Here is a 27,700-nt window from a genome sequence, read left to right as displayed (position 1 = left end):
AGCCACTCTGACTTCCTGAACCATTCCCTCCCTGTTTGTAAGAATTAGGTCCAAGATAGCAGATCCCCCTGTTTTCTCTTCTACCTTTTGGAAGATAAAGTTGTCAGCAAGAGCAGATAAGAATTTGTTGGATCCATTAGTTTTACCTGAGAGAGATTCCCAACAAATGTCTGAATAGTTAAAATCTCCTATAATTACTATGTCATGCTTTTTTGAGAACTTGGCCATCTGATGTAGAAAGAGTCCATCCATATCTTCTGCTTGTCCAGGTGGCCTATAGTAAATGCCTACAATGGTGTCCTTTCTGTTGTTCTCTTTTTGTATCCTAACCCAAACAGTTTCTACAGAACTGCCTTGCTCTGCAGTTTGAATCTCTGTGGAGATGAATATTTTCCTAACATACAACGAAATACCTTCACCCCCTTTTTATGTCTGTTTCTTATAAATAAGTTGTATCCTTCAAGTCTTGTATTCCAATCATGTGTATCATTCCACCAAGTTTCCGTGATGCCTATGACATCATATTTCTCTTCCTGTGTTAGGAGCTCCAATTCCCCTTCTTTGTTTCCCATGCTCTGTGCATTTGTGTAGAAACTTTTTAGTTTGTGATCGGTGTCTCTTACTTCTCTACTTTTATGCTGAATTTTTTGTCTTAGTTCTTTCTTTCCACTTCTAATAGCAAGGTTCTTAAATGTATTAATTAGCTGTATATTTTTTACCTGGCCTTTCACCTCCCTTCCCATATTGTTTTAGTTTAAAGCTCTCCTAATGAGTGAAGCAAGGCGCCCACCAAATATATGCTTACCTGTTTTTGTAAGGCGCAACCCATCTCTAGCAAGCAGTCCATCACATAGGTAATTCACTCCATGGTCTTCAAATCCCTATCTTTGCTGACGGCACCATCAACGTAGCCAGATGTTCACCTCTAGAATCCTGTTCCATCTTCTTATTCCATGGCCATCCACTGATGGCTTGTCTATCGTAAGCTCTCATGAGAGCCATGGACTGGTCTCTACGAGTACGTTTCCCTTACTTCAGTCATAGCAGCGGTCCCACGGAACGTAGAAAGACATGGAAAGCGGATTTCTACTCCTCACATACTACTCTTCAACTTTGCAATCGGGTTATACTCACTATCTCATACAGGGACCACCATAGAAAATGAATATCCATGTTCTTGGGCGCTCAGAGGCCCGTGAGCCACACCATTGTGTAGGCATCCATGCCTTCCTATTCAGGTACACTAGTGTTATTTCAAAAAGACACCAGTAATGAGATATAGAGCTGGATCCATCTTTTTCGCTACACCTTGTATAACATGAACCAACTTTATAAATCAGGAATACCCAGTACTTGCACAGTGACCAAAGAATATTATCTACTAGTTTTAAACATCTTTATGCCAATAAATCCTGATGCTTAATTATGACTCAGGATCAGAAACCAGATAGGCACTGAATCTCTACCGAGCGGATGGGAAAAAGAGACGAGTGCCGGACATCATTGTCTCCTAGCAACTGCAAGAGATGGTTTAAAAATAGTAAAACTCTGTGTGAATAAGGTAAAATGTCTGGAACAAGCATTAATATTTCATTGTGCTCTTATGCTAATTACTATTATTATTATTGTTATCTCGTACAAGAAAGATGTCTGTAGCGTTGCAGAAAATCCCAAAAATGTTATTATTCATTCTAAAAAATCAGACATATATAATTTATTGAACTACTTTCTGACGAAAACACAGTTGCAGGTATTCAGTTTGATAACGTAATGTTGCACTGAGGTTGGCAGAACATTGACTACAGAAAGAAGACGAGAACGAAATGTTCACAAAGAGAGAACCTAATATATCTATCTATATATCCTATTTCAAATTAGGGTCTATATAGCTATGTACCTAGATAGATAGACATGAGATAGATAGATACATACATACATAGATGGATGGATAGATGGATGGATGGATAGATAGGTAGATAGATATGAGATAGATAGATAGATAGATAGATAGATAGATAGATAGATAGATAGATAGATAGATAGATAGATAGATATGAGATAGATACAGTGATGGATAGATAGATACAAAGATGGATACATAGATAAATAGATAGATAGACATGAGATAGATAGATAGAGTGATATGAGAGAGATAGATACAGAGATGGATACATAGATGGATAGATAGATAGACATGAGATAGATAGATATATAGATATGAGATAGATAGATAGATTGATATGAGATAGATATGAGATAGATACATAGATGGATGGATAGATAGATATGAGATAGATAGATAGATAGATACATAGATAGATACATAGATGGATAGATAGATAGGGAGATAGATAGACATGAGATAGATAGATAGATAGATTGATATGAGATAGATGGATAGATAGATAAATAGATATGAGATAGATACATAGATGGATAGATATGAGATAGATAGAGTGATATGAGATAGATAGATAGATAGATAGATAGATAGATAGATAGATATGAGATAGATAGAGTGATATGAGATAGATAGATAGATACAAAAATGGATACCTAGATGAATAGATAGACATGAGATAGATATGACATAATACGAAGTGATATGACATAGATAGATAGATAGATAGATACAGAGATGGATACATAGATGAATAGATAGATATATAGACATGAGATAGAGAGATAGATTGATATGAGATAGATAGATATGAGATAGATAGATAGATACATACATCGCTGGATAGATAGATATGAGATAGATAGGTTGATTAATATGAGATACATACATACATACATACATAGATGGATAGATAGATAGATATGAGATAGATAGTGATATGAGATAGATAGATACATAGATAGAGTAATATGAGATAAATAGATACAGAGATGGATACATAGATGAATAGATAGATAGACATGAGATAGATAGATAGATAGATAGATAGATAGATAGATAGATAGAGTGATATGAGATAGATAGATAGATAGATAGATAGATAGATAGATAGATAGATAGATAGATAGGTTGATTGATATGAGATAGATAGATAGGTTGATTGATATGAGATAGATAGATAGATAGATACAAAGATGGATACATAGATGAATAGATAGATAGACATGAGATAGATAGATAAATAGATAGAGTGATATGAGATAGATAGAAGCAACATATTCCACAGTGCTGTTCTCTGATTGTCATTACTTACATCAATCACTACAGTAGATGGCAGAACACAAGACTTCTTCCAGCACTCATATAAAGTTAAAAACAACTTTTATTGTAGCCTCCCTAAAAACATCCTCACAGAAGGAGATGGATGAAAAAGGAACACTTTTACGCGTTTCACGTTTCACTTCTTTCCTATGTAAATTAAAATATGAGGGATCAACTATAAGACTGCTGAAAAAACATATTGCGGAACACATATGGCTCCTCTCATGTTCGTAGGTTTTTGCATTATCGCATTATCTTGTATATGTGCACTCACAATTTCACATCATTTCAGGTTCTGGCTCTTGAGAGGGTTAACAAGCCTGGGAGACTGGGAGGCAGAATTGAGAAATAGAGATGCCTTTTGGATAATGGCTCTGGACAGCCACCACCCTGGAGGTTTAAATTACCATTCTGATTTACTTTATATCTACTGATGTTTTGCGTTAGCATGTTCTATTATATCACATTGTGGTCACATGCATCCTAAAAGGGAACGTGCAAACAAGGAAGATGGAATTACGGAGAAAAGATAGCGTTCCTGAGCCACGTCACAAGCCTCTCGCTAGCCAAGACGGAAACCTACTGCGCACGTATGAGGGGCAAACACCCCAAAACATCTGTCTGTGTATAGATTCTGGCTTGGCTTTCAATTCCCAGTCATTGTTACAAGGCTTGTATAAAGAGTCTAACAATGACTTGCAGGAATGCTGCCTTCCAATAGGTGGCACTGCAGAGGTATTGTTCTATCTCCCTAATTTGCATATTACCCAGAGGAGCATGAATGGTCTTATAAGTCTCCTAACTCACTCATCTTCTAGGTGCTCTCCCTCAAGAGAAAAGATAGCATTTCTGACTAAAGGGAACTTGTCACACCCCCACAGCACTATAAATTAACTTATGGTGCTGTTAGGTGACGTGACAGGAAAAAGGGATGTATTTTTATACTCACGCACTCCAGTGATCCAGCGCTGTCACCTGGTGAAAAATGCAGGCCGTAGGAAAATCTGACCCTTTTCAGGTTCTTGTGGGCGCAATCCAATAGACTTGTATGGGAGAGAACAGGCACAGAGCTCTGAAAAGAGCCAGATTTTCTTGCCACGCACTGACTTTGGGGAACACACTGCTGATTCAAAAACACACAGCCCGTCTCTCTGTCACGTCCCCTAACAGCACGATAACTCAGTTCGAGGTGCTGTGGGGATGTGACGGGCTCACCTTATGTGCAGAAAGGGTTTGATTTTAACTAGTTGCATAAGGTTGGGAATGATTTTATGAGAAGATCCTGGTTTGTCAGGCTTGAAACGTGTAATCTCAAAACGCGTAAAAGTGTTCCCTTTTTTTAATCCGTCTGCATCTATAAGAATGTTTTTAAGGATGCTACAATAAAAGTTTTTAACTTCATATGAGTGCTGGAAGAAATTTTATGTTGTGGAATTGGATCCTCCTGTGGCTAAAGTGACTTATCCATAGAATAGGTTATAAAAGTCTGATTGCTGGGAAATGTAATCCCAAGAACGGGGGTCCTATGTCCCTCTGTTTTTGTCACTGTTGGGTCGCTTCTCCCATCAACAGCGACGTCAGATTGAATGGAGCGCTGGCCACACATGCGTGGCCACCACTCCATTCATTTCAGTGCTGCTGACGGAAATAGCTGAGTACAAAGTGTCCGATTCCATAAAAGGACGATTTCTTACAATATTACAAAAAATTGACCAAAACATCATATGTACTCCAAAGTCATACTATCAAAAACTACAGATCGCCCTGCAAAGATGGAGTCCTCACACCATCCTATCTATGGAAAATTTTAAAAAGTCATGAGGGTCAGAAGAGGATGACATGAAGTTATTTATTTAAAGATTTTTTATCTTTAAAGGAGTTTTGCAATATGAACATCATTGGGGGCAGTGGGGGAGGATGAAATATATATACCAAAAAAACATATTCACCTCAACACTGCCGCACTGCTCCTCTGTCACCGCTTTGGCCATGTGGTGACTTTGATGATGACGCCTGCAGTGGTCATGTGCTGCGGCCAATAGGAGCCCTGCAATGGGACGTAATCAGTTACATCCTATAAATCTGCTGGGGCTTCTTCATTAGAAGCTCACATGCTTTGTTTACAGGATGTCATGGATGACCAGGAAGCACCATGGTAAGTACATATATGAAATGTACTTTGGGACAGGAGGGGCCCAATAGTTACAAAATGAAGTCAGACAACCCCTTTAAGTAGCAGGTACATAAAAAGCTAAATATATTTGGTATCACCGTAAATGTTCTGACTCATAGAATAAAGATAACAAGATAACGTCATTTTAACCATACCGTGACCGCCGTAAAATAGGATAAGGCACGAGAGCGAACGAAATAGCAGTGATGTCACTCGCTCGTTCAAACGGTAAATCGGCTCATCTAAAAGGACCCTTAATCTAATTTGGGCATTTTTCTAGTTTTTCCTGCCCAATTATCCAACATAACTTTTACTTTCTTGGTAAACACAGACCTGAATTCATCAGATAAAGAGGTTGTCTCTCGAAAACCAACCCGGTCATCATCTGATCACTGGTTTCTTTAACCCCAGGCGATCAGATGTAATCGCTGGGGAAAGCTGCATTTGGCCATTTATTTCTCCTGCATTGGCTTCAGATGACTTCTATGCATGAGGCTGAGGGTGCGTGAGATGTACTTGTAGGACACAGAAGGACTATTTTCAACTATTTTTAGTCTGTTCAGCATCCTGTCAGTACCGATGATGCAAACCTCATTTTGATCAATAGACCTCTGTTTTGAGGCCCTCTGCATTTTAGAAGTATTGCAGGGCTAGGAACAATATATTAGCTTTTCAAGTAGAAACCTTGAAGGTGCAGGATCCTGGGCCTTCCGCCCATTTTACTCATTGCTTCAAGAGGAATTCTTCATTCAGTGACCTTTGAACAGAACTGAATTTGGCTCCGAGAGGGATAATTTGTCATAGCAGACCTTCATTCATTGACTCTGGGCCAATGCAGTGTATCGGTAGACAAGGCATGATGTGACAGGGCAGCACTGTGAGGAATGGGTTAATGCAGATATCCTCGTGACATAACTGGGTGTTCGGGGTGCTGTAAGGATGCTCAGTCCCATTTAATATTGTCATATAGGAGAGACTACAGCTAATGAATCTTGCATATTTTTTGGACTTGGTAAAGCCATGTAGACCTACACAGCCTTCCAGTGTATACCAGCCACATAGTGCTTGAAGAAGGTGAAAATCAATACAGACTGGGACAGATTTACTAATATTATCCGTTAGTTAGACAGGGCAAACTTGAACCAGACAGTCTTAAAATGCGCCATATTTATTGCAGTGACTCATGCTGGATGATAGATGTGGAGTATCTATAATCGTCTGTCTAACTTTATACTATCTAGTAGTTGACTTTGTTTATGCCAGTTTTTGTGCCACATTTAGGCCATGCCCCTTTCCCAATAAGCCATGACACAACTTAAAACATGTTTGAAGGTGCCTAAAACACATCATAAATGTGGCGCAAAGCATATAAAACAGTTTTCTTGTGCAATTTGTACCAAAAGACTGTCATAATTTCAATTATACATTTGCCCCAATGTGTTCTTGTTGTGAACATCCAGCTCCAGAGGAATCCGAATAGACTGTGGCTAGTTATGTTTGTGTTATAAACAGAATCCTTTATGTGCCATGCTTAGTCAGAAACATGGCAGCCTCGGGTACCGTGTAGGGAGAATAGTTGAGAAATGTTACTGAAAAGTTTTTTTGTCCTAAGAGGACTTTCTTAAACTTGCAAAATCAATTAAGACTTTCACATTTTACTTTAGACGACTTAAAACTTACTGAGGTTTCAGATGACTTTTTAGAATAAACTGTTATGTATGTGTATGAGGAATCATTTCTGGCCATTATATGACTTGTATCCTATATTTTTCTGTGAGGTATACATCTAATTCTCCATCCACCCAGAACTGGTGAGAGGAGCCTGCTGCTGTGCCATGTGTGCACTGCAGAGATTCTAGCCCCTATTACACACACATAGTCGTGTGCAATACGATTTGGCAGTTTTCTGCAGCTCCTGATGTTACTCACCTTAGAAGGACTACTATAAGTGTATATACCTCTTTCCTATAACTGCAGCGACAAATTAGGACCACTAAGGTGTTAAATCAATGTATTAAAGCCTTCTGACTGATCAGTAGTCTTAAACGCTCTTGGATCTTTGTTGTAGGAGAGAGCACCTGGCTAGACCTTGGCTGCCGTCCTGGCCCCACAGATACAACTATCCTGCCACGTCAAGAAGCCATATTGCATTGTGATCTAGATGACACAGAGGTGTCCAATAATGTCACATGGTGGAAGGATGGAGCGCAACTAACAGCAGAAGACTTTACTGTGCTTCTTGATGGATCCCTTGTAATATCCCAACGAGAAGGAGCAAGCATCGAGGGAAGCTACTTCTGCACCACCAGGAACTCCTTTGGTGTTTTGCAGGGCAGAACAGGCACAGTCAGATTGGCAGGTAGGTACAACATATTTTGTAAGTAGACACCTTAAACTTCAGTTTTGACAAGTAGATATGAGTATAAGTCCTTGAGTTGTCCTTTCAAGTCAAGTCGTTAAAAGTTTCAGTTAACCTTCTTATGGTCACCATATTTCCGTTATAAAATGGCAAATCTGTCTAGTTATCCAATGATAACCCAATCTGTCTGCCACCCATGCCAGATCTGTAATGGCATCTATATAGAGATGAGCGAGCACGCTCGGATAAGTCAGTTACTCGAGCGAGCCTCGCTCTTCTCGAGTAACTGCATTCTTGTCCGAGCGTGCTCAGGGGGGTTGGGGGGGGGGGGGTTGGGAGGAGAGATAGCGGGGGGGGGGGGGGAATCTCTCTCACGCTAACCCCCGCCGCCGCCCCCCCAGCACGCTTGGACAAGAATGCAGTTACTCGAGAAGAGTGAGGCTCACTCGAGTAGCTGACTTATCCGAGCGTGCTCGCTCATCTCTACATCTCTACTGTTTGCAAACCAAGGATCCCCAGAGATAGATATAATTGACGGACTCATGTTGACATAAGGAGTGTATTTTTCATTTCAGGAAATACTGTTTAATATATGTGACATTATTTGTTGTTGGTCTACCTTGAACTCCCTCACACACCATGATACATACATTTAATTGTGTTGTTCTGTATCTGGAAGGGCTTCCTCCTTTTCACCTGCATCCTGAACCTCAGGTTGTATTGGAGAACAGTCTGGCAAGATTTGAATGTGGCATCAATGGGTCTCCGGCACCACAGATCACATGGCAAAAAGACCAGGTTCCTCTAGCTTCTAGTAGCAGGTAAGCCATTGGTATGAAAAGGACTTTATCTACTGATGGAAATCTGAGAGGAAAAACTGACTCATAGTTTGTTCATGGAAAAGTATTCTTATATACAACGTCAGTCATATATTCTAAAAGAGAGTGGTCTTAAGACCAAGTGGGTCATGCCTCTATCTGTCTTGACCCTTTCCAATCCATTGTCTGATGTCTGAAGACATTCTGATTGAAGGCTGTACAGCTCCAATGTCGGAAGACGTCCCGCAGGGTATTCTTACTGTATATTACTGGCCGCTCTGTTGTCGGGAGCCTCACTAGCATGTCCCATACCACAGTACTGGCTCTAGCCAGCAGACGGCGCCATTGTATAATGGCAGAAAAAGAAAGCCCCCTAGGAAACCCTGAATCCAAAATTGAATTGCAAAGGGTTAATGCCGAGGTGGCCACTCATGATCAGCCACGCATTAAAATGACTGTCAGTTGTGTAAACCTGCAAGTGCTCAAAATTAAAAAGTGGGTAGTGATAATTGTCATACCGTTCAGGGTTGAGTGACCATACTTCTGCGCTGAAAACATGGAACCTGGTGGAGATTAATATTTGTTCAAGCTGCTGGATCCCTACAGATCTTACCGACTGGCAGAAAAGAAAATTTTGAGGCTGCCCCCTTAACCTGATCAGGAGTTTTTCAAATTTTTGCAAAACTGAGTGGCCACTGGCAGGCTTGGGAGGGGTAAAAAACCTCTGTGTCACATAAGACATCAGTAGTGTAAATGGTAAATAGCAGGTAGGGACCGTGTTACAAATTTTTCATTGGTGTCTGGGAGCTTGGTGACATTCACTGTACATATACAGCATGGCCAGATGGGCATTTAAATAGCTCAAACAGCCACCTGTGAGGAAGTCATAGGGTGCCATTCAGGTGTCATCGTAGCCTGGGGCCTTCTGAAAGCCCCCCAGGTCTGCTATGTACTTCTTCCTATTAAGACATGCCTGTGGCATGTCTTAATAGATTTCCTGCAGAAATACAATATACAGCAGTACTATAGTATTGCAGAATATTGTATAAGTGATCAAGCAACCACTAGTTCAAGTCCCCTACAGGGACTAAAAATTAAAACTGAGTAGATAAAGTTTTTTTAAAAATTCCAAAAATACTAAATAATAAAAGTAAAAGCTTAACCAGCCTTTTCGATATTTATAATAAAAAAAATACATATTTGATATTGTTGCATCCGTAAAAGTCTGACCTAATAAAATAATGCATTATTTTTCCCGCACAGTGAACACCATTAGAAAAAAAACCATAATGCCAGCATTGCACTTTTTTGATCACCCTGTCTAGAAGATGACGACAGAAGTTTTTTTTAAAGTAGTACAAAAAATATATATATATATCTAAATTTGTAACCTAGTGATGTAGTATATTAGGCTGAAAAAGACATATGTCCATCCAGTTTAGCCTATTATCCAGTTATTCCCCCCCCCCATGTTGATCCAGAGGAAGGCAAAAAATCCCTATGACAGGTGTGTCAAACTCATTTTACTTTAAAATGTCTTTAGTAACTTTTTCATAAGTAAGAGGTACAATAGGATACTAGGTCTTTAGTAATAATTTTCACGTATTAAGGTACATATATCTGGTTCTGAGGATTAAAATTTAGTTTATAACAATAGTTTATAGCGTATGTTTTACTGGAGGGAGTGTGAAGAATAAATAATAATGATAATCTTTATTTGTATAGCACACTTATTCCGCAGCGAGGGATTGCACGGTGTGTTTTATTGGAGGGATTGTTCGGTGTGTTTTACTGGAGGGATTGTGCAATTTGTTTTATTGGAGGGATTTCGTGATGTTTTTTTTTACTTCAGGGATTGTGCAGTTTGTTTTACTGGAGGGATTGTGTGATGTCTTTTCCTGGAGGGATTGTGTGGTGTCTTTTACTGGAGAGATTGTATGGTGTGTTTTACTGGAGGGATTGTGTGGTGTGTTTTACTGGAGAGATTGTACTGTGTGTTTTACTGGAGGGATTGTGCAATTTGTTTTACTGGGTGGATTGTGCATTGTGTTTTGCTGGAGGGATTGTGCAGTGTGTTATACTGGAGGGATTGTGCAGTGTGTTTTACTGGAGGGATTGTTCGGTGTGTGTTACTGGAGGGATTGTGTGATGTGTTTTACTGGAAGGATTGTGCAATTTATTTTACTGGAGGCATTGTCTGATGTTTTTTCCTGAAGGGATTGTCTGATGTTTTTTCCTGGAGAGATTGTGTGGTATTTTACCGAATGGATTGTATTCTGTGTTTTACTGAAGGGATTGTGCAGTGTGTTTTACTGGAGAAATTGTACAGTGTGTTTTACTGGAGGGATTGTGCAATTTGTTTTACTGGGTGGATTGTGCATTATGTTTTACTGGAGGGATTGTGCAGTGTGTTTTGCTGGAGGGATTGTGCAGTGTGTTTTACTGGAGGGATTGTGCAGTGTGTTTTACTGGAGTGATTGTTCGGTGTGTGTTACTGGAGGGATTGTGTGATGTGTTTTACTGGAAGGGTTGTGCAATTTATTTTACTGGAGGGATTGTGTGATGTTTTTTCCTGAAGGGATTGTGTGATGTTTTTTCCTGGATGGATTGTACGGTGTGTTTTACTGGAGGGATTGTGTTTTACTGGAGAGATTGTACAGTATGTTTTGCTGGAGGGATTGTGCAGTGTGTCTTGCTGGAGGGATTGTGCAGTGTGTTTTACTGGAGTGATTGTTCGGTGTCTGTTACTGGAGGGATTGTGTGGTGTGTTTTACTGAATGGATTGTATTCTGTGTTTTACTGAAGGGATTGTGCAGTGTGTTTTACTGGAGAGATTGTACAGTGTGTTTTACTGGAGGGATTGTGCAATTTGTTTTACTGGGTGGATTGTGCATTGTGTTTTGCTGGAGGGATTGTGCAGTGTGTTTTACTGGAGGGATTGTGCAGTGTGTTTTACTGGAGTGATTGTTCAGTGTGTGTTACTGGAGGGATTGTGTGATGTGTTTTACTGGAAGGGTTGTGCAATTTATTTTACTGGAGGGATTGTGTGATGTTTTTTCCTGAAGGGATTGTGTGATGTTTTTTCCTGGAGGGATTGTGTGGTGTGTTTTACTTAATGGATTGTATTCTGTGTTTTACTGAAGGGATTGATCAGTGTGTTTTACTGGAGAGATTGTACAGTATGTTTTGCTGGAGGGATTGTGCAGTGTGTCTTGCTGGAGGGATTGTGCAGTGTGTTTTACTGGAGTGATTGTTCGGTGTCTGTTACTGGAGGGATTGTGTGGTGTGTTTTACTGAATGGATTATATTCTGTGTTTTACTGAAGGGATTGTGCAGTGTGTTTTACTGGAGAGATTGTACAGTGTGTTTTACTGTAGGGATTGTGCAATTTGTTTTACTGGGTGGATTGTGCATTGTGTTTTGCTGGAGGGATTGTGCAGTGTGTTTTACTGTAGGGGTTGTGTGGTGTGTTTTACTGGAGGGATTGTGCGTGTATTTTAGTGGAGGGATTGTGCAGTGTGTTTTACTAAAAGGATTGTGGTGTGTTTTACTGGAGGGATTGTGCAGTGTGTTTTACTGGAGTGATTGTACGGTGTGTTTTACTGGAGGGATTGTGCAATGTGTTTTATTGGAGGGATTTCGTGATGTTTTTTTTTACTTCAGGGATTGTGTAGTTCGTTTTACTGGAGGGATTGTGTGATGTCTTTTCCTGGAGGGATTGTGTGGTGTCTTTTACTGAAGAGATTGTGTGGTGTGTTTTACTGGAGGGATTGTGCAATTTATTTTACTGGGTGGATTGTGCATTGTGTTTTGCTGGAGGGATTGTGCAGTGTGTTTTACTGTAGAGATTGTGTGGTGTGTTATATTGGAGGGATTGTGCAGTGTGTTTTACTGGAGGGATTGTGCAGTGTGTTTTACTGGAGGGATTGTGAAGTGTGTTTTACTGAAGTGATTGTTCGGTGTGTGTTACTGGAGGGATTGTGTGATGTGTTTTAACTGGAAGGGTTGTGCAATTTATTTTACTGGAGGGATTGTCTGATGTTTTTTCCTGAAGGCATTGCGTGATGTTTTTTCCTGGAGAGATTGTGTGGTATTTTACTGAATGGATTGTATTCTGTGTCTTACTGAAGGGATTGTGCAGTGTGTTTTACTGGAGAAATTGTACAGTGTGTTTTACTGGAGGGATTGTGCAATTTGCTTTACTGAAGGGATTGTATTCTGTGTTTTACTGGTGGGATTGTATGGTGTGTTTTACTCGAGGGATTGTAAAGTGTGCTTTACTGGACGGATTGCGCAGTATGTTTTACTGAAGAGATTATACAGTGTTTTTTACTGGAGGGATTGTGCGGTATTTCTTTCTGAAAGGATTGTGGAGTGTTTTACTGGAGGAATTCTACGATATGTTTTACTGGAGAGATTGTGTAGTGAGTTTTACTGGAGGGATTGTACTGTGTGTTTTACTGTAGGGATTATGCGGTGTGTTTACTGGAGGGATTGTGCGGTGTATTTTACTTGAGGGATTATGGACTGTTTTACTGGTGGGATTGTATGGTATGTTTTACTGGAGGGGTTGTAAAGTATGTTTTACTGGAGGGATTGTGCAGTGTGTTTTACTGGAGGGATTGTGCAGTGTGTTTTACTGGAGGGATTGTGCAGTGTGTTTTACTGGAGGGATTGTGCAGTGTGTTTTACTCGAAGGATTGTGCAATGTTTCTTTCTGGAAGGATTGTGGAGTGTTTTACTGCAGGGATTGTACGCTATGTTATACTGGAGGGATTGTGCAGTGTCTTTTACTGATGAGTTTGTGCAGTGTGTTTTACTGACGGTATTGTGCAGTTTTGTTTTACTGGAGGGATTGTGTAGTGCGCTTTTACTAGAGGGATTGTGCAGTGTCTTTTACTGAAGGCATTGTGCAGTTTGTTTACTGCAGCAATTGTGCAGTGTGTTTTACTGAAGCGTTTGTGCAGTGTGTTTTACTGGAGGGATTTGATGTACATTACTGGAAGAAGTGTTTAATGTATTACTGGTTGGGTGGCATAGATTACTATTGGAAGGCTGGCACCGTATATTACTGGCGGTTGTCATAATGCATTCCTGGAAGGATGGCACAATCTCCATTTGGAATGATGACATTGTATTACTGGCTTGATGACTTGTAGTTTGGCACAGTTTATTATTCGTTGGACAGCCAAGCAAGTTACTGGAAGCTTGGCTTCTTCCTAAATGTTCTTATGTTGCAGTCTTTATCTTTAGATGCTATGAATGAAGTTAAATTAGGCCACAAATGATATCAATGTCATAGTATGAGACAGAAGTAAACTATAAAAGTACTTCAGTAATTGAGGAAATAGCCTTTTCTGAAGACCTCTGCTTTGACTGTCAGACGTTCTGTGTTACGTTTCAGGATCATCATCCTTCCTTCTGGTGTCCTGCAGATCATTGGGGTGCAGCCGGAAGATGAAGGATTATATCGTTGTGTGGCTGCCAACACGCTGAGTATTAGATATAGCGACGAAGCTCAACTGTCTGTGAAAAAAGGTAATTTCCTGCTATTCATGCTTTTTCATCAATAAAATCTGTTTTGTGTTGTGATCAGTTTTAAATATCTGTGGGAATTAAAGGGGTTATCCAGAACTTCAGGTTTTTTTTTTCTATTGATGAATCGGGTACTTGCTGCAGGTGCAGCAGCCACTGCATTCAATGAAAGCTGCGCCTGCAATACCAACTTGGGCCACTGTACCATGGTCAGCACATTCTGCTTCCTACACCTTCTATAGTGACAGTGGCGCCAGTGATCAGCTAATGGGCGAGCATCCGAGTGACGGACACTTGTTGCTGACCAGTCCTAAGGACAGGTCATTAATAGAAAGAAATCTAAAAAGTCCTATTAAAAGGCTCGTTGAAAAGCCTGACATTGACTTGTAGGAATGCTGCCTTCCAATAGGTGGCGCTGTAGAGGTGTTTAAAGCAAAAGTCCAAAAAGCTTCCCGGCCAAGGAGGCGTTTTTTACATTCTTTTCCCATATTAACTCCTTCATGTACAATGTAAGTTGTACCATATGCTTTTTAAGGCCACTTTTAGATGGGAATATTGCCTTTTGTGTGCCCGTTCAGACGACCCGGGTCCAGCGCATATACGCTGAGCCCGGTTGCTATTTGGCAGGGGGAGTCATTTTAGCTCTGCTAAACTGCCTCCCCCTTTTTCCCCTTCGACGGCTCTCGGCAAGGGAAGAGAGCGGGAACGGGCGGTAGACAGTTTAGGAACTATATTCCTGTCTGGAATACGTCAGCCGCTGCCATAGACTCCTATGGGAGTCTATGACAGCTTCCGGAGAAGGGAGGTGGGAGGAAGTTTAGCAGCAGGTCTGCTACACTCCTACCCCCTTCCCTCCGCTGCTTGCCAGCTGCCAGCAATGGGAGGGTGGCGGGATGGGGTGGGAGCTTAGCAACTAGCTCCCACCCCCTCCCATTGCAAACAGCCGGCAAGGGGCGGAGGAAAGGGGGTGGGAGTGTAGCAGACACGCTGCTAAACTTTCTCCCACCTTCTTTCTCCGGCAGCTGTCACAGACTCCCATAGGAGTCTATGGCAGCTGCTGACTTATTCCAGCCAGGAAGATAGTTCATGAACTGTCTTTCCTGGCCAACGTAAAAGCGCCCGGCAAAAATACGCTCCTGTGCGCTATCTTGGCCGTCCGGGCACTTTTAAACCACGGAGGTATGCCCATCTGAACTGATGCATTGTAAACCAATGCATCAGATGGGCAGAGTATATCGGCCAGGTGTGAAAGCACGCCGATATACGCTTGTGTGAGTGAAGCCTAAATATGAGGTTTAAATACTCTGAAAGCTGCCTACAAACTTTATACTAGAAAACATCTCACAGACAGTGTCAGTGAAAATGCCGGAAATCCATCAGCTGTCTTTAACATTTTTACTTATCCTCAGGATAGGTCATCAATAGTTAATTGGTGGGGATCTCCACTGGTTAGCTGATCGCCCGGACCACTGTCAGTGCACACAGTGCTGGAAGCAGATAGCGCTGTTCATATTGCAGCAGCCTGCTTTGGTATTGCAGGCACCACTCCCATGGAATTCAATGAGAGCTGTGCCTGCAGTACTAAACAAAGCCACCGCAATGTTAACAGCACTATCTGCTTCCAGCGCTGTCCGCAAAGGCTCAGCATTAAGCCGATTGGCTGGGATCCCTAGTGGCAGACCCCTGCCGAATAACTATTGATGACCTGTCCCAAGGATAAAAGTCTTGGACAACCCTTTTAAGTGTTTCTTGCGCTGCCTTTTCTAGACTGGAAACCATTACCTGATGAGCTGACAATTATTAGAGCACCACAGAATCTGACTGTGGCGGTGGGTCAGAGTGCCGTGATGGAGTGTATAGCTGAAGGCAATGTGACACCGGCCATCTCCTGGTATCGGCAAGGTATGAGTTAAACTTTAGAAGGTAACACTAAGTGACTTGATTTTTAACCCTCTCAATGCCAGAGGTTTCTGGACATTTTGCACCATTAGTAGCTGGGACAATTTTCACAAATCTGACATGTACAAATATAAGATGAATTATACAAGGTGTCATCAAAAAAGCGTGATCCAGCGCCATATCTCAGTACTGGTGTCCTGGATTGAAATAATAGTAGTGTTCTTGAATAGATGCTCTACGAGATGATTTGGCTCACAGGCCCATATTCAATTTTGTATTGTAGTCCCTGTATGAGACAGAGAGTAAAACCCAATTGCAAAGTTGAAGAGTAGTATGTGAGGAGCAGATGTCCGCATTCCACATCTCTCTAAGTCCCGTGGGACCACTGATATGATTGAAGTAAAGAAAGTGTACTCGAAGTGGCCTCCTTCTGCTACAATAGAGATAGATCATCTAGAAAGTCATCCACTTTTCAATTGTTTTTTTACTTTCTATCTCTTACAGGGGCCACAACTCAAAATTGAAATCCATATTCAGGAGCCCCTAGGGGCCCATGCACCATACCATCATGTAGCGCATCCATGCCTTCCTATTCAAGTACACTATTGTTATTACAATGTAGGGCACCAATGTTGAGATATAGTGCTGGATCCGTCTTTTTGACTACACCCTGTATCTAATATGTATACGCTCCAGCGTGTCCTGTGTCCGTTTGTAACCAAAATACTGCCACCGTGTGGTTGGATAACCTCATGATACACTAAGGCATATATATATATATATATATATATATATATATATATATATATATATATATATATATATCAATAGATAAGGACTTGATATAGATACAGCTAAAGCTGTTTCTGCTTTATCAATCTGTGGCCAGCTGCTCCTGCTGCATTCAGTGCCCATGTTAAAGTACTATGTAGGGATGTACAGTGTGATGTGGGCAGTACCAGGCCGGGGGGGTGGGGGGTGGCAGTGCTCACTGGCTTCTGTGCCCAGCGGCTCTGTGAGCTTGGATATTTGTGTGTGTATATATATATTGCAGTTGTCCTGGAACAAGAACTCTGCCCTTACGCAGATGCATTTCCTATTACAGTCACGGTCCTGGGGCTATCTACTAGTAATGAAATAAAATCATACTGTACCTCTATGCTCAGAAATGTCAAAATGTCACCTAGCACTTTAAATTTAACGCCCTTTTGTAATTTTACATCAAAATCTAACTTTCTTTAAAAATATGCAAAGTTCATACATGCTTCTTTTGCCTATACCTACTTTTGGGGTTGTTTTTTTGCAAGGTGTCCCATTCCTACTTCTCCTAGCCACACTTGTTCTACCACCTCAACCCAATTTTCCTTTGTTTCAGTTGTGAATTAATATTACCAGTGTATTTATTTGACTTTACTATGTATTGTTACTGTCACTTAGAGGCAACATTTACAATTCAGACAATGTGGTGCAGAGTGTTAAGGGAGCAGAAATGCAGTCCTAAGCTCTAAGCTCTTGCTCACAACCTGAAGGTTGCGAGTTCAATCCCTGCATGGTTGAGGTAGCCATCTCAAGGTTGACTCAGCCTTCCATCCTTCTGAGGTCGGCAAAAGGAGTACCCAGCTTGGTGGGGGGTAATAAATAAATTACCTGAAAGCGCTGCGGAATACGTTGGCGCTATACAAATGACAAGGCTTTTTTTTTTTTATATTTGTGCTCTGTGATGTAATTATGAAACTCATCATATGACGTTTTTATAACTAACCTATTTGCTGTATGTTATGTAGATGGAAAACCAATCTCCTTTGATATCATCCTACTGGGAGAGACCGGTCTTCTGATTCAGCAGGTTCAGGCCCATCATGCTGGAGTTTATGTGTGCAGAGCTAAGAATCCACAAAGTCAGCACTTTGTCACCATTTCAGCCCATCTCCACGTACTTGGTAATAAGGAAATGCAGCTTAACCACTTATTATCAAACATCAACCAGTTACCAAATGGATCATAAGACAGACGCTTTAAGCATAACTGAATGTTCTGATTCTGATCCATTATATCCTACTGGAACTTTACTAGTCTAACACATGTAACTTTCATCATACAGGTAGTATTGAAGTTGTCACGGCATTAGCACCTATCCAGAGGATAAGTGATAAATGTTGGATCACTTGGCTGTCTCTGTTAGTCCTATAGACATTGAATAGAGTGGCAGGAAATATACATGACCACTGCAATGAGGAGGAATGTGGGAGGCTCTAGACCCCTATTCTAATGATCGCTGGTGGTTAGTGATGAGCGAGCATACTCGCTAAGGGCAATTACTCGAGCGAGCATTGCCCTTAGCGAGTACCTGCCCGCTCGGAAGAAAAGGTTCGGCTGCTGGCGCGGGGGAGCGGTGAGTCGCGGCAGTCAGCAGGGGGGAGAAAGGAAGAGAGAGATCTCCCCTCCATTCCTCCCTGCTCTCCCCCGCAGCTCCCTGCCCGCCGCCGGCAGCCGAACCTTTTCTCTTGAGCGGGCAGGTACTCGCTAAGAGCAATGCTCGCTCGAGCAATTGCCCTTAGCGAGTATGCTCGCTCATCACTAGTGGTGGTCCCAGCAGTGGGGCCCCAGTGATCAGACATTTACCACCTGTCATGTGGATAGGTGATAAATGTCCATTGTGGGACAACCCCTTAAATATACAGTCCAGGGGTCCTGCACTATTGTGCTACTCACTGTTTTTTGCCCATGTTTTTTGCTCATGTGTCTGCCAGTAGATTATTGGTGGTCATTGTTATAAATGAAAAAAACATTTTTTGCCCAGCGAGCTTCACCAAACTTTTTTTCTTCCCTGGATAAGTCTGATGGTCTTTTCTGTGTAGTCACATGAGAATTGGATGAATTTCTAGAAGGATGTAAGATCAATATTTATCTACTCACAGTTTGGAATGAGTAGATGATCCAGGTATTTTTGTCTTTGCCATTTTTGGGATTAGGAGGAAACTTTTTATTCCCTTAGCATCTACAGATGTTGTTTTTTTGTCCTTCCTCTGGATCAACAAAATAAGCAAGTGACTGGTTCATCATAAAGAGGTTGTACCAAGCTTTAAAGTTATCTATTATCCACTGGATAGGAGATAAGTGCCTAGTCAATAGGGGTCCAACTGCTGGTGACCACATGATCATGAGAATGGGAGTCCCATGTCCTGCCTGTGAAAAGAGTGGTGGCCAAGCATGTGCGTTGCTGGGCCATTCATCTATATGATACCACTGAAAAGAAGCCAGTACTAGTCAATCCATAAATATGAATGGAACTGCAGCATTCATAATGTATGGGTGGATATGGGGTCTATGTTGTCATGATCAATGGAAGTCACAGTGCTCAGACCCTCACTGATCAAGCACTTATTGCCTATTCTGTTAAGACTCGGAGAACCTCTTTTAATCTACGTTATATAATTAGTGATACATTGATGATGATTTTTTTCAAATTTGCAATAAACTTTTATTATTGAAATGAACATTTTGATATGCAGTGACCAAGTTATGACAATAGAAAGACAAGACTGTGTATAAAGGATTTTATGATTAGGGCATCCTGGGTTGAATACCATAACAGCGAGTCCTGCGCCAAATAGAAGACACCTGTAGTCTTTATGAAAATAAGCAAGAAGACGAAAGGTTAATCCTAAAAAGAGAAAGAACAAGCAAACATGGACACCCAGTAATACATACAGTGTAATCAAGTTAATACTAGGAAGAACATAACCCTAACTATGGGAAACACAATGCATAAGTCCTACAGAGATACAAGACATACGAGTAGAGGCATAAAAAAAAAATCAAAATTTGTGTTTATCTAAACTTCCATTCTTCCCTGGATTTTAGTCCAGTTCCTTAACTATCAGTAACAGCCTGAAAGAGTAGACCCATGGAGGAGGATGGCCAGAGCCATCTGTCCCAAACCTTAGAAGATTTCTCTGGGTGGTTCCTATTTCAATAAACCCATTTCTTACAGGGAAGCATAGAGTTTAACAGTACCTTCCAGTCTAAGATTGCAGGGCCTTGATGGGCCAATCATAACTTAGCAACTACTGTACTTTCCTGGCATAATATAAGCCTTTTATATGAAATATATAAACATATATGGAGTCGCAAAGAGAAGGTCAGGAGAAAGGAGGCAAAGTTAAGGGCTTAGTAAGAGAGGGGTACCCATCTTGTCATTAAGATACCTAACCACTTGTTCTTAGAAACCTCATATCTTGGGGGACTATCACAGGAGATGGTATAGTGATAATGGGTAATAAGGATGATTGGCAGCGTCATGATATGACTAGACAGATGGGAGACACACACTTGTATATAGTATAGTATTATATCATATATATAATATTTTTCTCTTTCATTTGTGTGTGCTATTTTCAGTGCCGCCAGTTATAACTCAACCCCCAGAGACCATCACACGGGCACGAGCAGGGACTGCCCGCTTTGTTTGCAGAGCTGAAGGTGATCCAGAACCCACCATCTCTTGGTTAAAAAATGGACAGGTGCTTCCCTCCAATGGCAGAGTCAGGATACAGCCAAGGGGCAGCCTGGTCATCACGCAAGTCACTCTGGAGGACGCTGGCTACTACCAGTGTGTGGCAGAGAATATTTTGGGAAGCATCTGCGCTATTGCCAAGCTTCATGTTACAGTCCAAGAAGGCCTACCTGGTCCACCGCAAGCCCTGAAATCCCAGATCGTTACCAGCAAGACAGTAACTGTGGTATGGGAGAGGCCAGAGAGCAACTGGGAAAGAGTTGTAGGTTTTGCTCTTCATTATGCCAAGACGGGTGGTACGTATGTTTTGGATGGTTCTCCATTGTTTGATCTCAGATAATGTTGTAGGTGCTTATCTAGCATGCGAAAACCTCCTATTTCTACTCTTCAGGTTCGAATAATGAAGAATATCAGTTTGCAGTTAATAACAATACCACCGAGTTCACAGTGAGATACCTGGAACCTGGGACCAGTTACACCTTCTATATAGTAGCTTATTCACAGCAAGGAGCCAGTCGCGCTTCGGAGCCACTTGTGGTGCAGACATTGGATGATGGTATGGAAACTTTTACTGATCAGAACAGAATTTCTTGAATTGGACATTTGATGCTTTATTCTAGTTTTTTTTTTTTTCTCCGATTCGGAATAATGGTAGTGACCCGTTAACTTAATTTGAAGGTATTTCCAGTGTTATCTAAATGAAGCTTAATGGCATTCTCCCAGACTATAATATCGACGGCCTATCCTAAAAATAGGCCATCAATAGTTGACGGGTCGATCAACACAAGTGGCCTGCAGCATTCCTCTTCATTGCTTATATAGGTATGGCAGCTCATCCATAAGAGTAGCTGTGCCTGCTACTGCAAATTGCCCCATTGATTAGGCCATCAATGTTATAGTCCCAGAGAACCCCTCACTGTATAGTAAAAAATTCTGAAAACTTTCTGATATATTTTGTTTTTTTTCATCACTGTTTTTCTTTTATATGTCTTTTCACTGTCAGTGCACGTAAACGTTCTTATCTACATCTAATTCCAGCCATGCAATCCTCTGTGAGGATCCTACTAATCTCTCTCCTGTGCTGATATTAACCTACAATGATACATTGTATCAAACGGTGTCCATCTAGAGACCAGGGTGTTTAACTCACAGAGCATTGTCTAGAGTGAATACATTGTATCCAGACATTGTAACCACTTCTCAGCCATGACCATTGACTAGCTATGTACTGGATTTCGGGATGGAAACTAAAGTATTCTCATCCATTGACAGTAACAGTGAACCAGAAAACTGGAAAACCGCTGTTTACTGGTATATGCAAATACATGCTAAATTACTAATGCCAATCTAGATAATTAATGTTCTTCTGCGGTTCATAAATCTTTATTACTACAGTTCCAGGAGCTGCTCCCATGCTGGCCCTCAGTAGCGATGCTCCACAGGATATTCATGTGAAATGGCTCCCCCTTCTGCCTGAGATGCGCAATGGCCAAATCACAAAGTATCGCATTGAATTCTGCACCCAAAGAGATGGTACGTTTCCTGAGTGAATGTGTACATCACTTATTCTTGAAGCATAGAAACACAAGTGATACCATTAAATACAGTAAGTGTTATTGGTGATATTCCTTTAAGGTCATATGCATATTTTGCAGTAGAGGGGTGAGAGCCACACTATTATCATGTAATGCCTAGGTCAAAACCATGTTAATATATGTGGCTTTAGCCATTATAACCGGCTAGGAAATATTCTTTGAACTGCCAATCCATGATCAGAGTACCGCAAGTACAAAACACAGTTGTGGTTGAATGTACCTATTAGAACAAAAAATTGGCAAAAATCCATTTTTGCTTTGTTATACCTTAAACAGGTTTTCTGTGAACATACAGTACATTAAAGGACTAGGGAGCACAAGTGATCATCGGATAAAGGGGTATTGATGCTCCATTTGATAACCCTTATGATCATATATGGATGAGTTATACTAAGGATAGCTCATTAATTTAGATTCCCATATACTTTTGCTGATGCTTTGTTCATATATTACGGTACGGGAATCGCAATCGTTGTATGGCTGTTATTCAAATTATTTTTCTTTGTTAGCAATTTGGGTAATAGGGTACAGCCTTATACCTGCCCCTCTGACTTTTAGTACCCAAGATTACATTGATATAGGCTATTCTGGACATAGATCCCTATACAAGAAACAGTTACTAACAGCCACTTTGCACAGTTGTGGCCCTCAAGATCAGCATAATTTAGTAGATAATATATTTGCATTTCTAGCGCAGAGTTATTTGAACCCTTTATAATTTAGTACAGAAGCCCTATGACTGGCATTGAAACAAAAATGGCATAGTCAATTGGATTTACTGCAAGAGAAAAGGCTTTTCTTACTAATTACATATATGATCACTGCTGGTCTGACTGCTGGACCTCTAGTGATTAATAGAATAGTGGTTCCCTGAGTCAGTGGAGTGGTGCACACTGCTTATTGTCTATGGAGATAAGAGGGAGTTGCAGCACGTCTACAAATAGGAGAGACAATACTCACTAGAGCTTGTAGGTAGGCTTTAGATGCAGAGCTGAAATTAGACGTAGACCCTTCGTCCAAATAGAATCATCACAAAAGAGAACATCAGCAGCATCAGGGGTGTTCAAATAGATGCAATACATTGGTTGAAATAAAACTTCACCTTTAATTCATCTCGCATAAAATACAGCAACGTTTCGACTGTGTAAGTAACAGTCTTTTTCAAGCCAATGCATAAAAATGGATACCAATGCAGCCATTATATATCCCATCACCAATATAATCAACCAATACAAATGTCTAAAACAACAACCTTAAGCCTAATGGATTTGTTACCTGGGACTCCATAGGAGTCGTCCCGGACCCAGCAGCTGTATCCAATCTAGCATCCAATAGAGAGGAGGGGGGGCGGAAACTGCCATTGTGTGTCAGACTATGTGTCATCAAAAAGCGCACCATTGTCTCCTCCTATAGGCAAAAAATGCCTCGGCGCTGAACCTAGCATAGGAATAGATGGCTCCTCCCCTATAACTAGGTGTCATGACGCAGCGCGTAAATGACGTAAATGTTGAAAAAAATGTTGGAAAAAAAGGAGCCATAAACGGAAAAAGTCCAGAATCAGACCAATGGTCACTGGCCAATGGTATGGATGCGTAAATCATGGATGCAGCTGCCCGGTCTCATTAGGCAAAACCTTAAAAACAAGAAACATGGATTAAAATCAGAGAACATGACTGAATTGATATCAAACAGAAAAGATGTACACGTATATATACACTCAATATAGCAATAATCTCTCATCTAAATAGTAATGGGTTACAGTCGATATTTAAGCCCTTAGGGTGCAAGGTACCGAGTTCAAAGATCCACTTCGCTTCGAGGGACTTCAAGCGTCTCTCACGGTCCCCACCTCTCGGATTGGGTTCAACTGAATCAATGACCCTAAACCGTAGTTGGCTTATGGTGTGGCCAAACTCAAGAAAGTGTTTAGGAACGGGTAGGCCTTTTTTCGACGTCCTAATTGTGCTCTTATGAGCCGAAATCCGGCTTCTAACTTCATTGATAGTCTCACCCACGTAGCATAAGCCACATGGGCATTGAATGACATAAACAACGTATGTAGAGCGACATGAGTAGTGTCTCTTGATTTTATAGGTTTTGCCACTGTGTGGGTGCTGAAAGTTCTCACCTCGAATCATGTTGTTACAACTTGTGCAGTTGTAACAGGGAAAGTTCCCTCGTCATAACGAGGCCAACCTACCCTGTGCATCGTCAGTAGGGGTACTTCCACTGGTTTGGACTAACTCATCTCTGAGATTCCTACCACGGCGGAACGACATCATTGGTAATTGCTGGAACTCCGTGATCTCAGGGTGGCTATGTGTCACAATATGCCAATGTTTGTGTAGTATGTTCTTGACAAGACCACTATGAGGACCGAATGTCGTTGCAAATGGTATGCGTGCGGGCCCGCTCGAAGCAGACCTACTCAGAAATAATTCCTCCCTCCTAACATCTAGGGCTTTGTACTTGAACTGTGTCACCAACTTATATGGGTAGCCTCGTTTGATAAACTTGTCGCACATGGCCGATAGTTGCGCGTCAGCGAGTTCCTCCTCAACAATGCGTCTCACTCTCAAACATTGACTCCAGGGAAGTGACTGTACCATCCCTGGAGGATGTTGGCTATTATAAAGCAACAGATTATTACGATCTGTCTCTTTAACAAAAAGATCGGTTTTGAAAGTTTGTCCAACTTTGTGGACTAAAACGTCCAAAAATTGTACCGTATCCGGTGATTGTATCATCGTGAACTTCAGCTTTGGAAATATGTTGTTTATCTCGTCATGGAAAATTTCTAAATCGGCAACCGTACCTCTCCAGATGAAGAACTCGTCTATATACCTCCACCACACCTGGACCAAGGCCCAGGAGGGGGAGGTATACAAACGACGTTCCTCCACATGTCTCATAAATATATTGGCATAAGTAGGGGCCACATTGGACCCCATAGCTGTTCCTTGCCTTTGCCGATAACATTTACCATCGTACATGAAAAAATTACGTTCCAAGAGCAACGTTAGAAGTTGGATCAAAAATTCGATATTTCTGTTTGAATGATCTGAATCTACCAAAAAATCTCTAACCGCCTGTACACCACAGGCGTGCTCTATGTTGGTATATAAAGAGCAAACATCGAATGATCCAATGATTGTCTGCTCATCCGGAACGATCTGTTTAAGCTTTTGTAAAAAGTCTGAAGTGTCACGTATATACGATGTTGCATCAGTAGCAAACTTACGTAAGATTTTATCCAGAAAGCGAGAGCTATTGTTGTAAAGGGATCCGCGTCCGGAGACTATCGGTCGTCCCGGTGGTGATCTTAGGTCTTTATGGATTTTTGGTAATGTGTATAATACCGGTACAATAGGGTGCGCTGGAAGGAGAAAATCATGCAATTTTTTGTCTATAATACCCAATTCAAGACCTTCCTATAAAAAGGAACTCAGTTCATTGAAATATCGTCTAGTGGAGTCCTCACCAAATAACTCATAGACCGAATCATTTGTGCTAATTGTGACAGAATTTCACCATGGTATTTATCCGTATCCATGACAACAATCGCGCCGCCTTTATCCGCGGCGCGAATTGTTATCCTGGTGTCATTACTAAGGGCTCTCATAGCTGTATACTCAGAAGCATTCATATTGTATTTTATGCGAGATGAATTAAAGGTGAAGTTTTATTTCAACAAATTTATTGCATCTATTTGAACACCCCTGATGCTGCTGATGTTCTCTTTTGTCTATGGAGATAGCGCAGTACATTGGTCAACAGTCTCCGTTAGTCCCATAGAAGTGAATGAGCTGTGTTCATTCATGCGCACCACTGCTACATTGACACAGGGAACTGCCACTCTAATAATTCCTGGGATCCCGGCCATAATACCCCTAGCAATCTGCAGGGGAATCCACTTTGTGTGCACCTACCCTATTAATACTTCCAAATCTTATTGCTTGCCTGACATTTCAGGTGTGGTCAGCATGCTGGAAGTTGGTGGAAATGAAACCCAGGTCACATTATCCTCATTGCAGCCCAATACTGTATATAAAGTCCGGATCTCCGCTGCGACCACAGCTGGATATGGCGTCCCCTCAAACTGGCTTCTGCATCGCACTTTAGACAGAGTCAATCAGACACAAGAAGGTGCGTAAATATTATGGCATGGGGAACTGATGATTGTTTGGTGTGCCAGATGCATTGACTGTCCTCCTTTATGGCTTCTGATACCTTCCTATCTGTGATGGTAATTCTGCGTTCCTGTCATTACAGTGGACAAGGCACCAATACAGCTGCAAGTCATTGCCCACACGGACTCACTTCTTGTAAGCTGGCAGCTGCCACACTCTGATTTCCAAGTCACCGGTTACAGGCTCTATTACCGAATGATGTGTCCTGTGCTATATCACAACATTTCCTGCCCACGGCAAGGACAGAATGACTGGGACGTGGGGCCGATCAAACTAAAGAAGAAGAGGAAACAGTATGACTTAACTCATCTAAGTAAGTTTTCTGCCACAGATAAATGAACAGTATGCAACAGCTGGTAATCTAGAACTATTGTGTCCTGCCTTCTGGTAATCTAGAATTTACCATTATTCTCATACACTGGATGCAACAAGTTTTTGCCAAGTTTTTCCCATCATAATAAGTGATGATGGTGGTCCATTTGCTGGCAAAATCACAGTTTTACCCTGGACAATAACAGTTCTGGCCACCCTGTGCAGCTCACTACAACACAGGCCTATTCATTGGGGGCCATGAGCGTTGAAAAGCCAGAGAAGCTTCAAGTCCTTTCTTGGGATCAACAATGGTTCCAGAGGTCAATCCCTTGCTGATCAAGTTTTGGCTATGGCCAGCCTTAGTTATGTGTGAGCTCTGCGGTCAAACAGGGCGCTGGCCAACAGCTTGTAGGTGGGGCACCAGGCAGATATAGGGGCAATCTCCCCCTTTAGGTCCACCCGACCAGATGATCTTCTTTATCTGTGTGACAGCATCTTGTGGAGCTACATGAATTATCCTCCTCCTGGTTCTGCCTTCTCCCCTCTGATTTCCCTAGTTGCTGCTGCACCCCTGCAAAACAATCAATTATTTCTGCTACTGAATATATGCTCTGAGTTTGGTTCTGGTGCTGTATTTATGTTAGGAGCTTGTTCTTGTATTGAGGTTGGGTTATGCTGTATTTATGTTTGAGTTTGGTTCTGGTGCTCTATTTATCTTATGAGCTTAATTCTGGTGCTGTATTTGCACACTGAGCTTGCTTCTGGTACAGTATTTATGTACTAAGCTTGGTTCTGGTGCTGTATTTATGTAATGAGCTTGTTCTGGTGCTGTATTTATGTTATGAGCTTGGTTCTGGTGCTGTATTTATTTACTGTGCTTGGATCTGATGCTGTATTTATTTTATGAACTTGGTTCTGGTGTTGTATTTATTTTATAAGCTTGGTTTTGGTGCTGTATGTGTGTTATGAGCTTGGTTCTGGTACAGTTTTTATTCACTGAACTGTTCTGCTGTGGGTATGCTGCTATCTCTCTGCTTTCTGCACAAGCAGTATATAGGCAGACTCCCTATCAGTGCAATA

The 27,700-nt window shown here is 41.3% G+C and overlaps 1 protein-coding gene across 1 annotated transcript in view; it reads left to right on the top strand.

Moving 5' to 3' along the window:
* LOC136612504 (immunoglobulin superfamily DCC subclass member 4-like) overlaps positions 1 to 27,700 on the top strand; it is an 84,053-nt gene that overhangs the window by 42,474 nt on the left and 13,879 nt on the right. Inside the window, exons 2-11 of the mRNA XM_066592906.1 lie at positions 7,465 to 7,755; positions 8,435 to 8,576; positions 13,978 to 14,111; positions 15,876 to 16,010; positions 17,792 to 17,947; positions 20,409 to 20,819; positions 20,915 to 21,079; positions 21,919 to 22,056; positions 26,091 to 26,264; positions 26,391 to 26,621. Coding sequence (XP_066449003.1) covers positions 7,465 to 7,755; positions 8,435 to 8,576; positions 13,978 to 14,111; positions 15,876 to 16,010; positions 17,792 to 17,947; positions 20,409 to 20,819; positions 20,915 to 21,079; positions 21,919 to 22,056; positions 26,091 to 26,264; positions 26,391 to 26,621 — 1,977 coding nt within the window. The remainder of the gene's footprint in view (positions 1 to 7,464; positions 7,756 to 8,434; positions 8,577 to 13,977; positions 14,112 to 15,875; positions 16,011 to 17,791; positions 17,948 to 20,408; positions 20,820 to 20,914; positions 21,080 to 21,918; positions 22,057 to 26,090; positions 26,265 to 26,390; positions 26,622 to 27,700) is intronic.

Source organism: Eleutherodactylus coqui, chromosome 2 (genome assembly GCF_035609145.1).
Source record: "Eleutherodactylus coqui strain aEleCoq1 chromosome 2, aEleCoq1.hap1, whole genome shotgun sequence".
Taxonomy (NCBI): Eukaryota; Metazoa; Chordata; class Amphibia; order Anura; family Eleutherodactylidae; genus Eleutherodactylus; species Eleutherodactylus coqui.
Note: the sequence above shows the minus strand (reverse complement) of the source record. Positions and strands in the feature narration are given on the sequence as shown.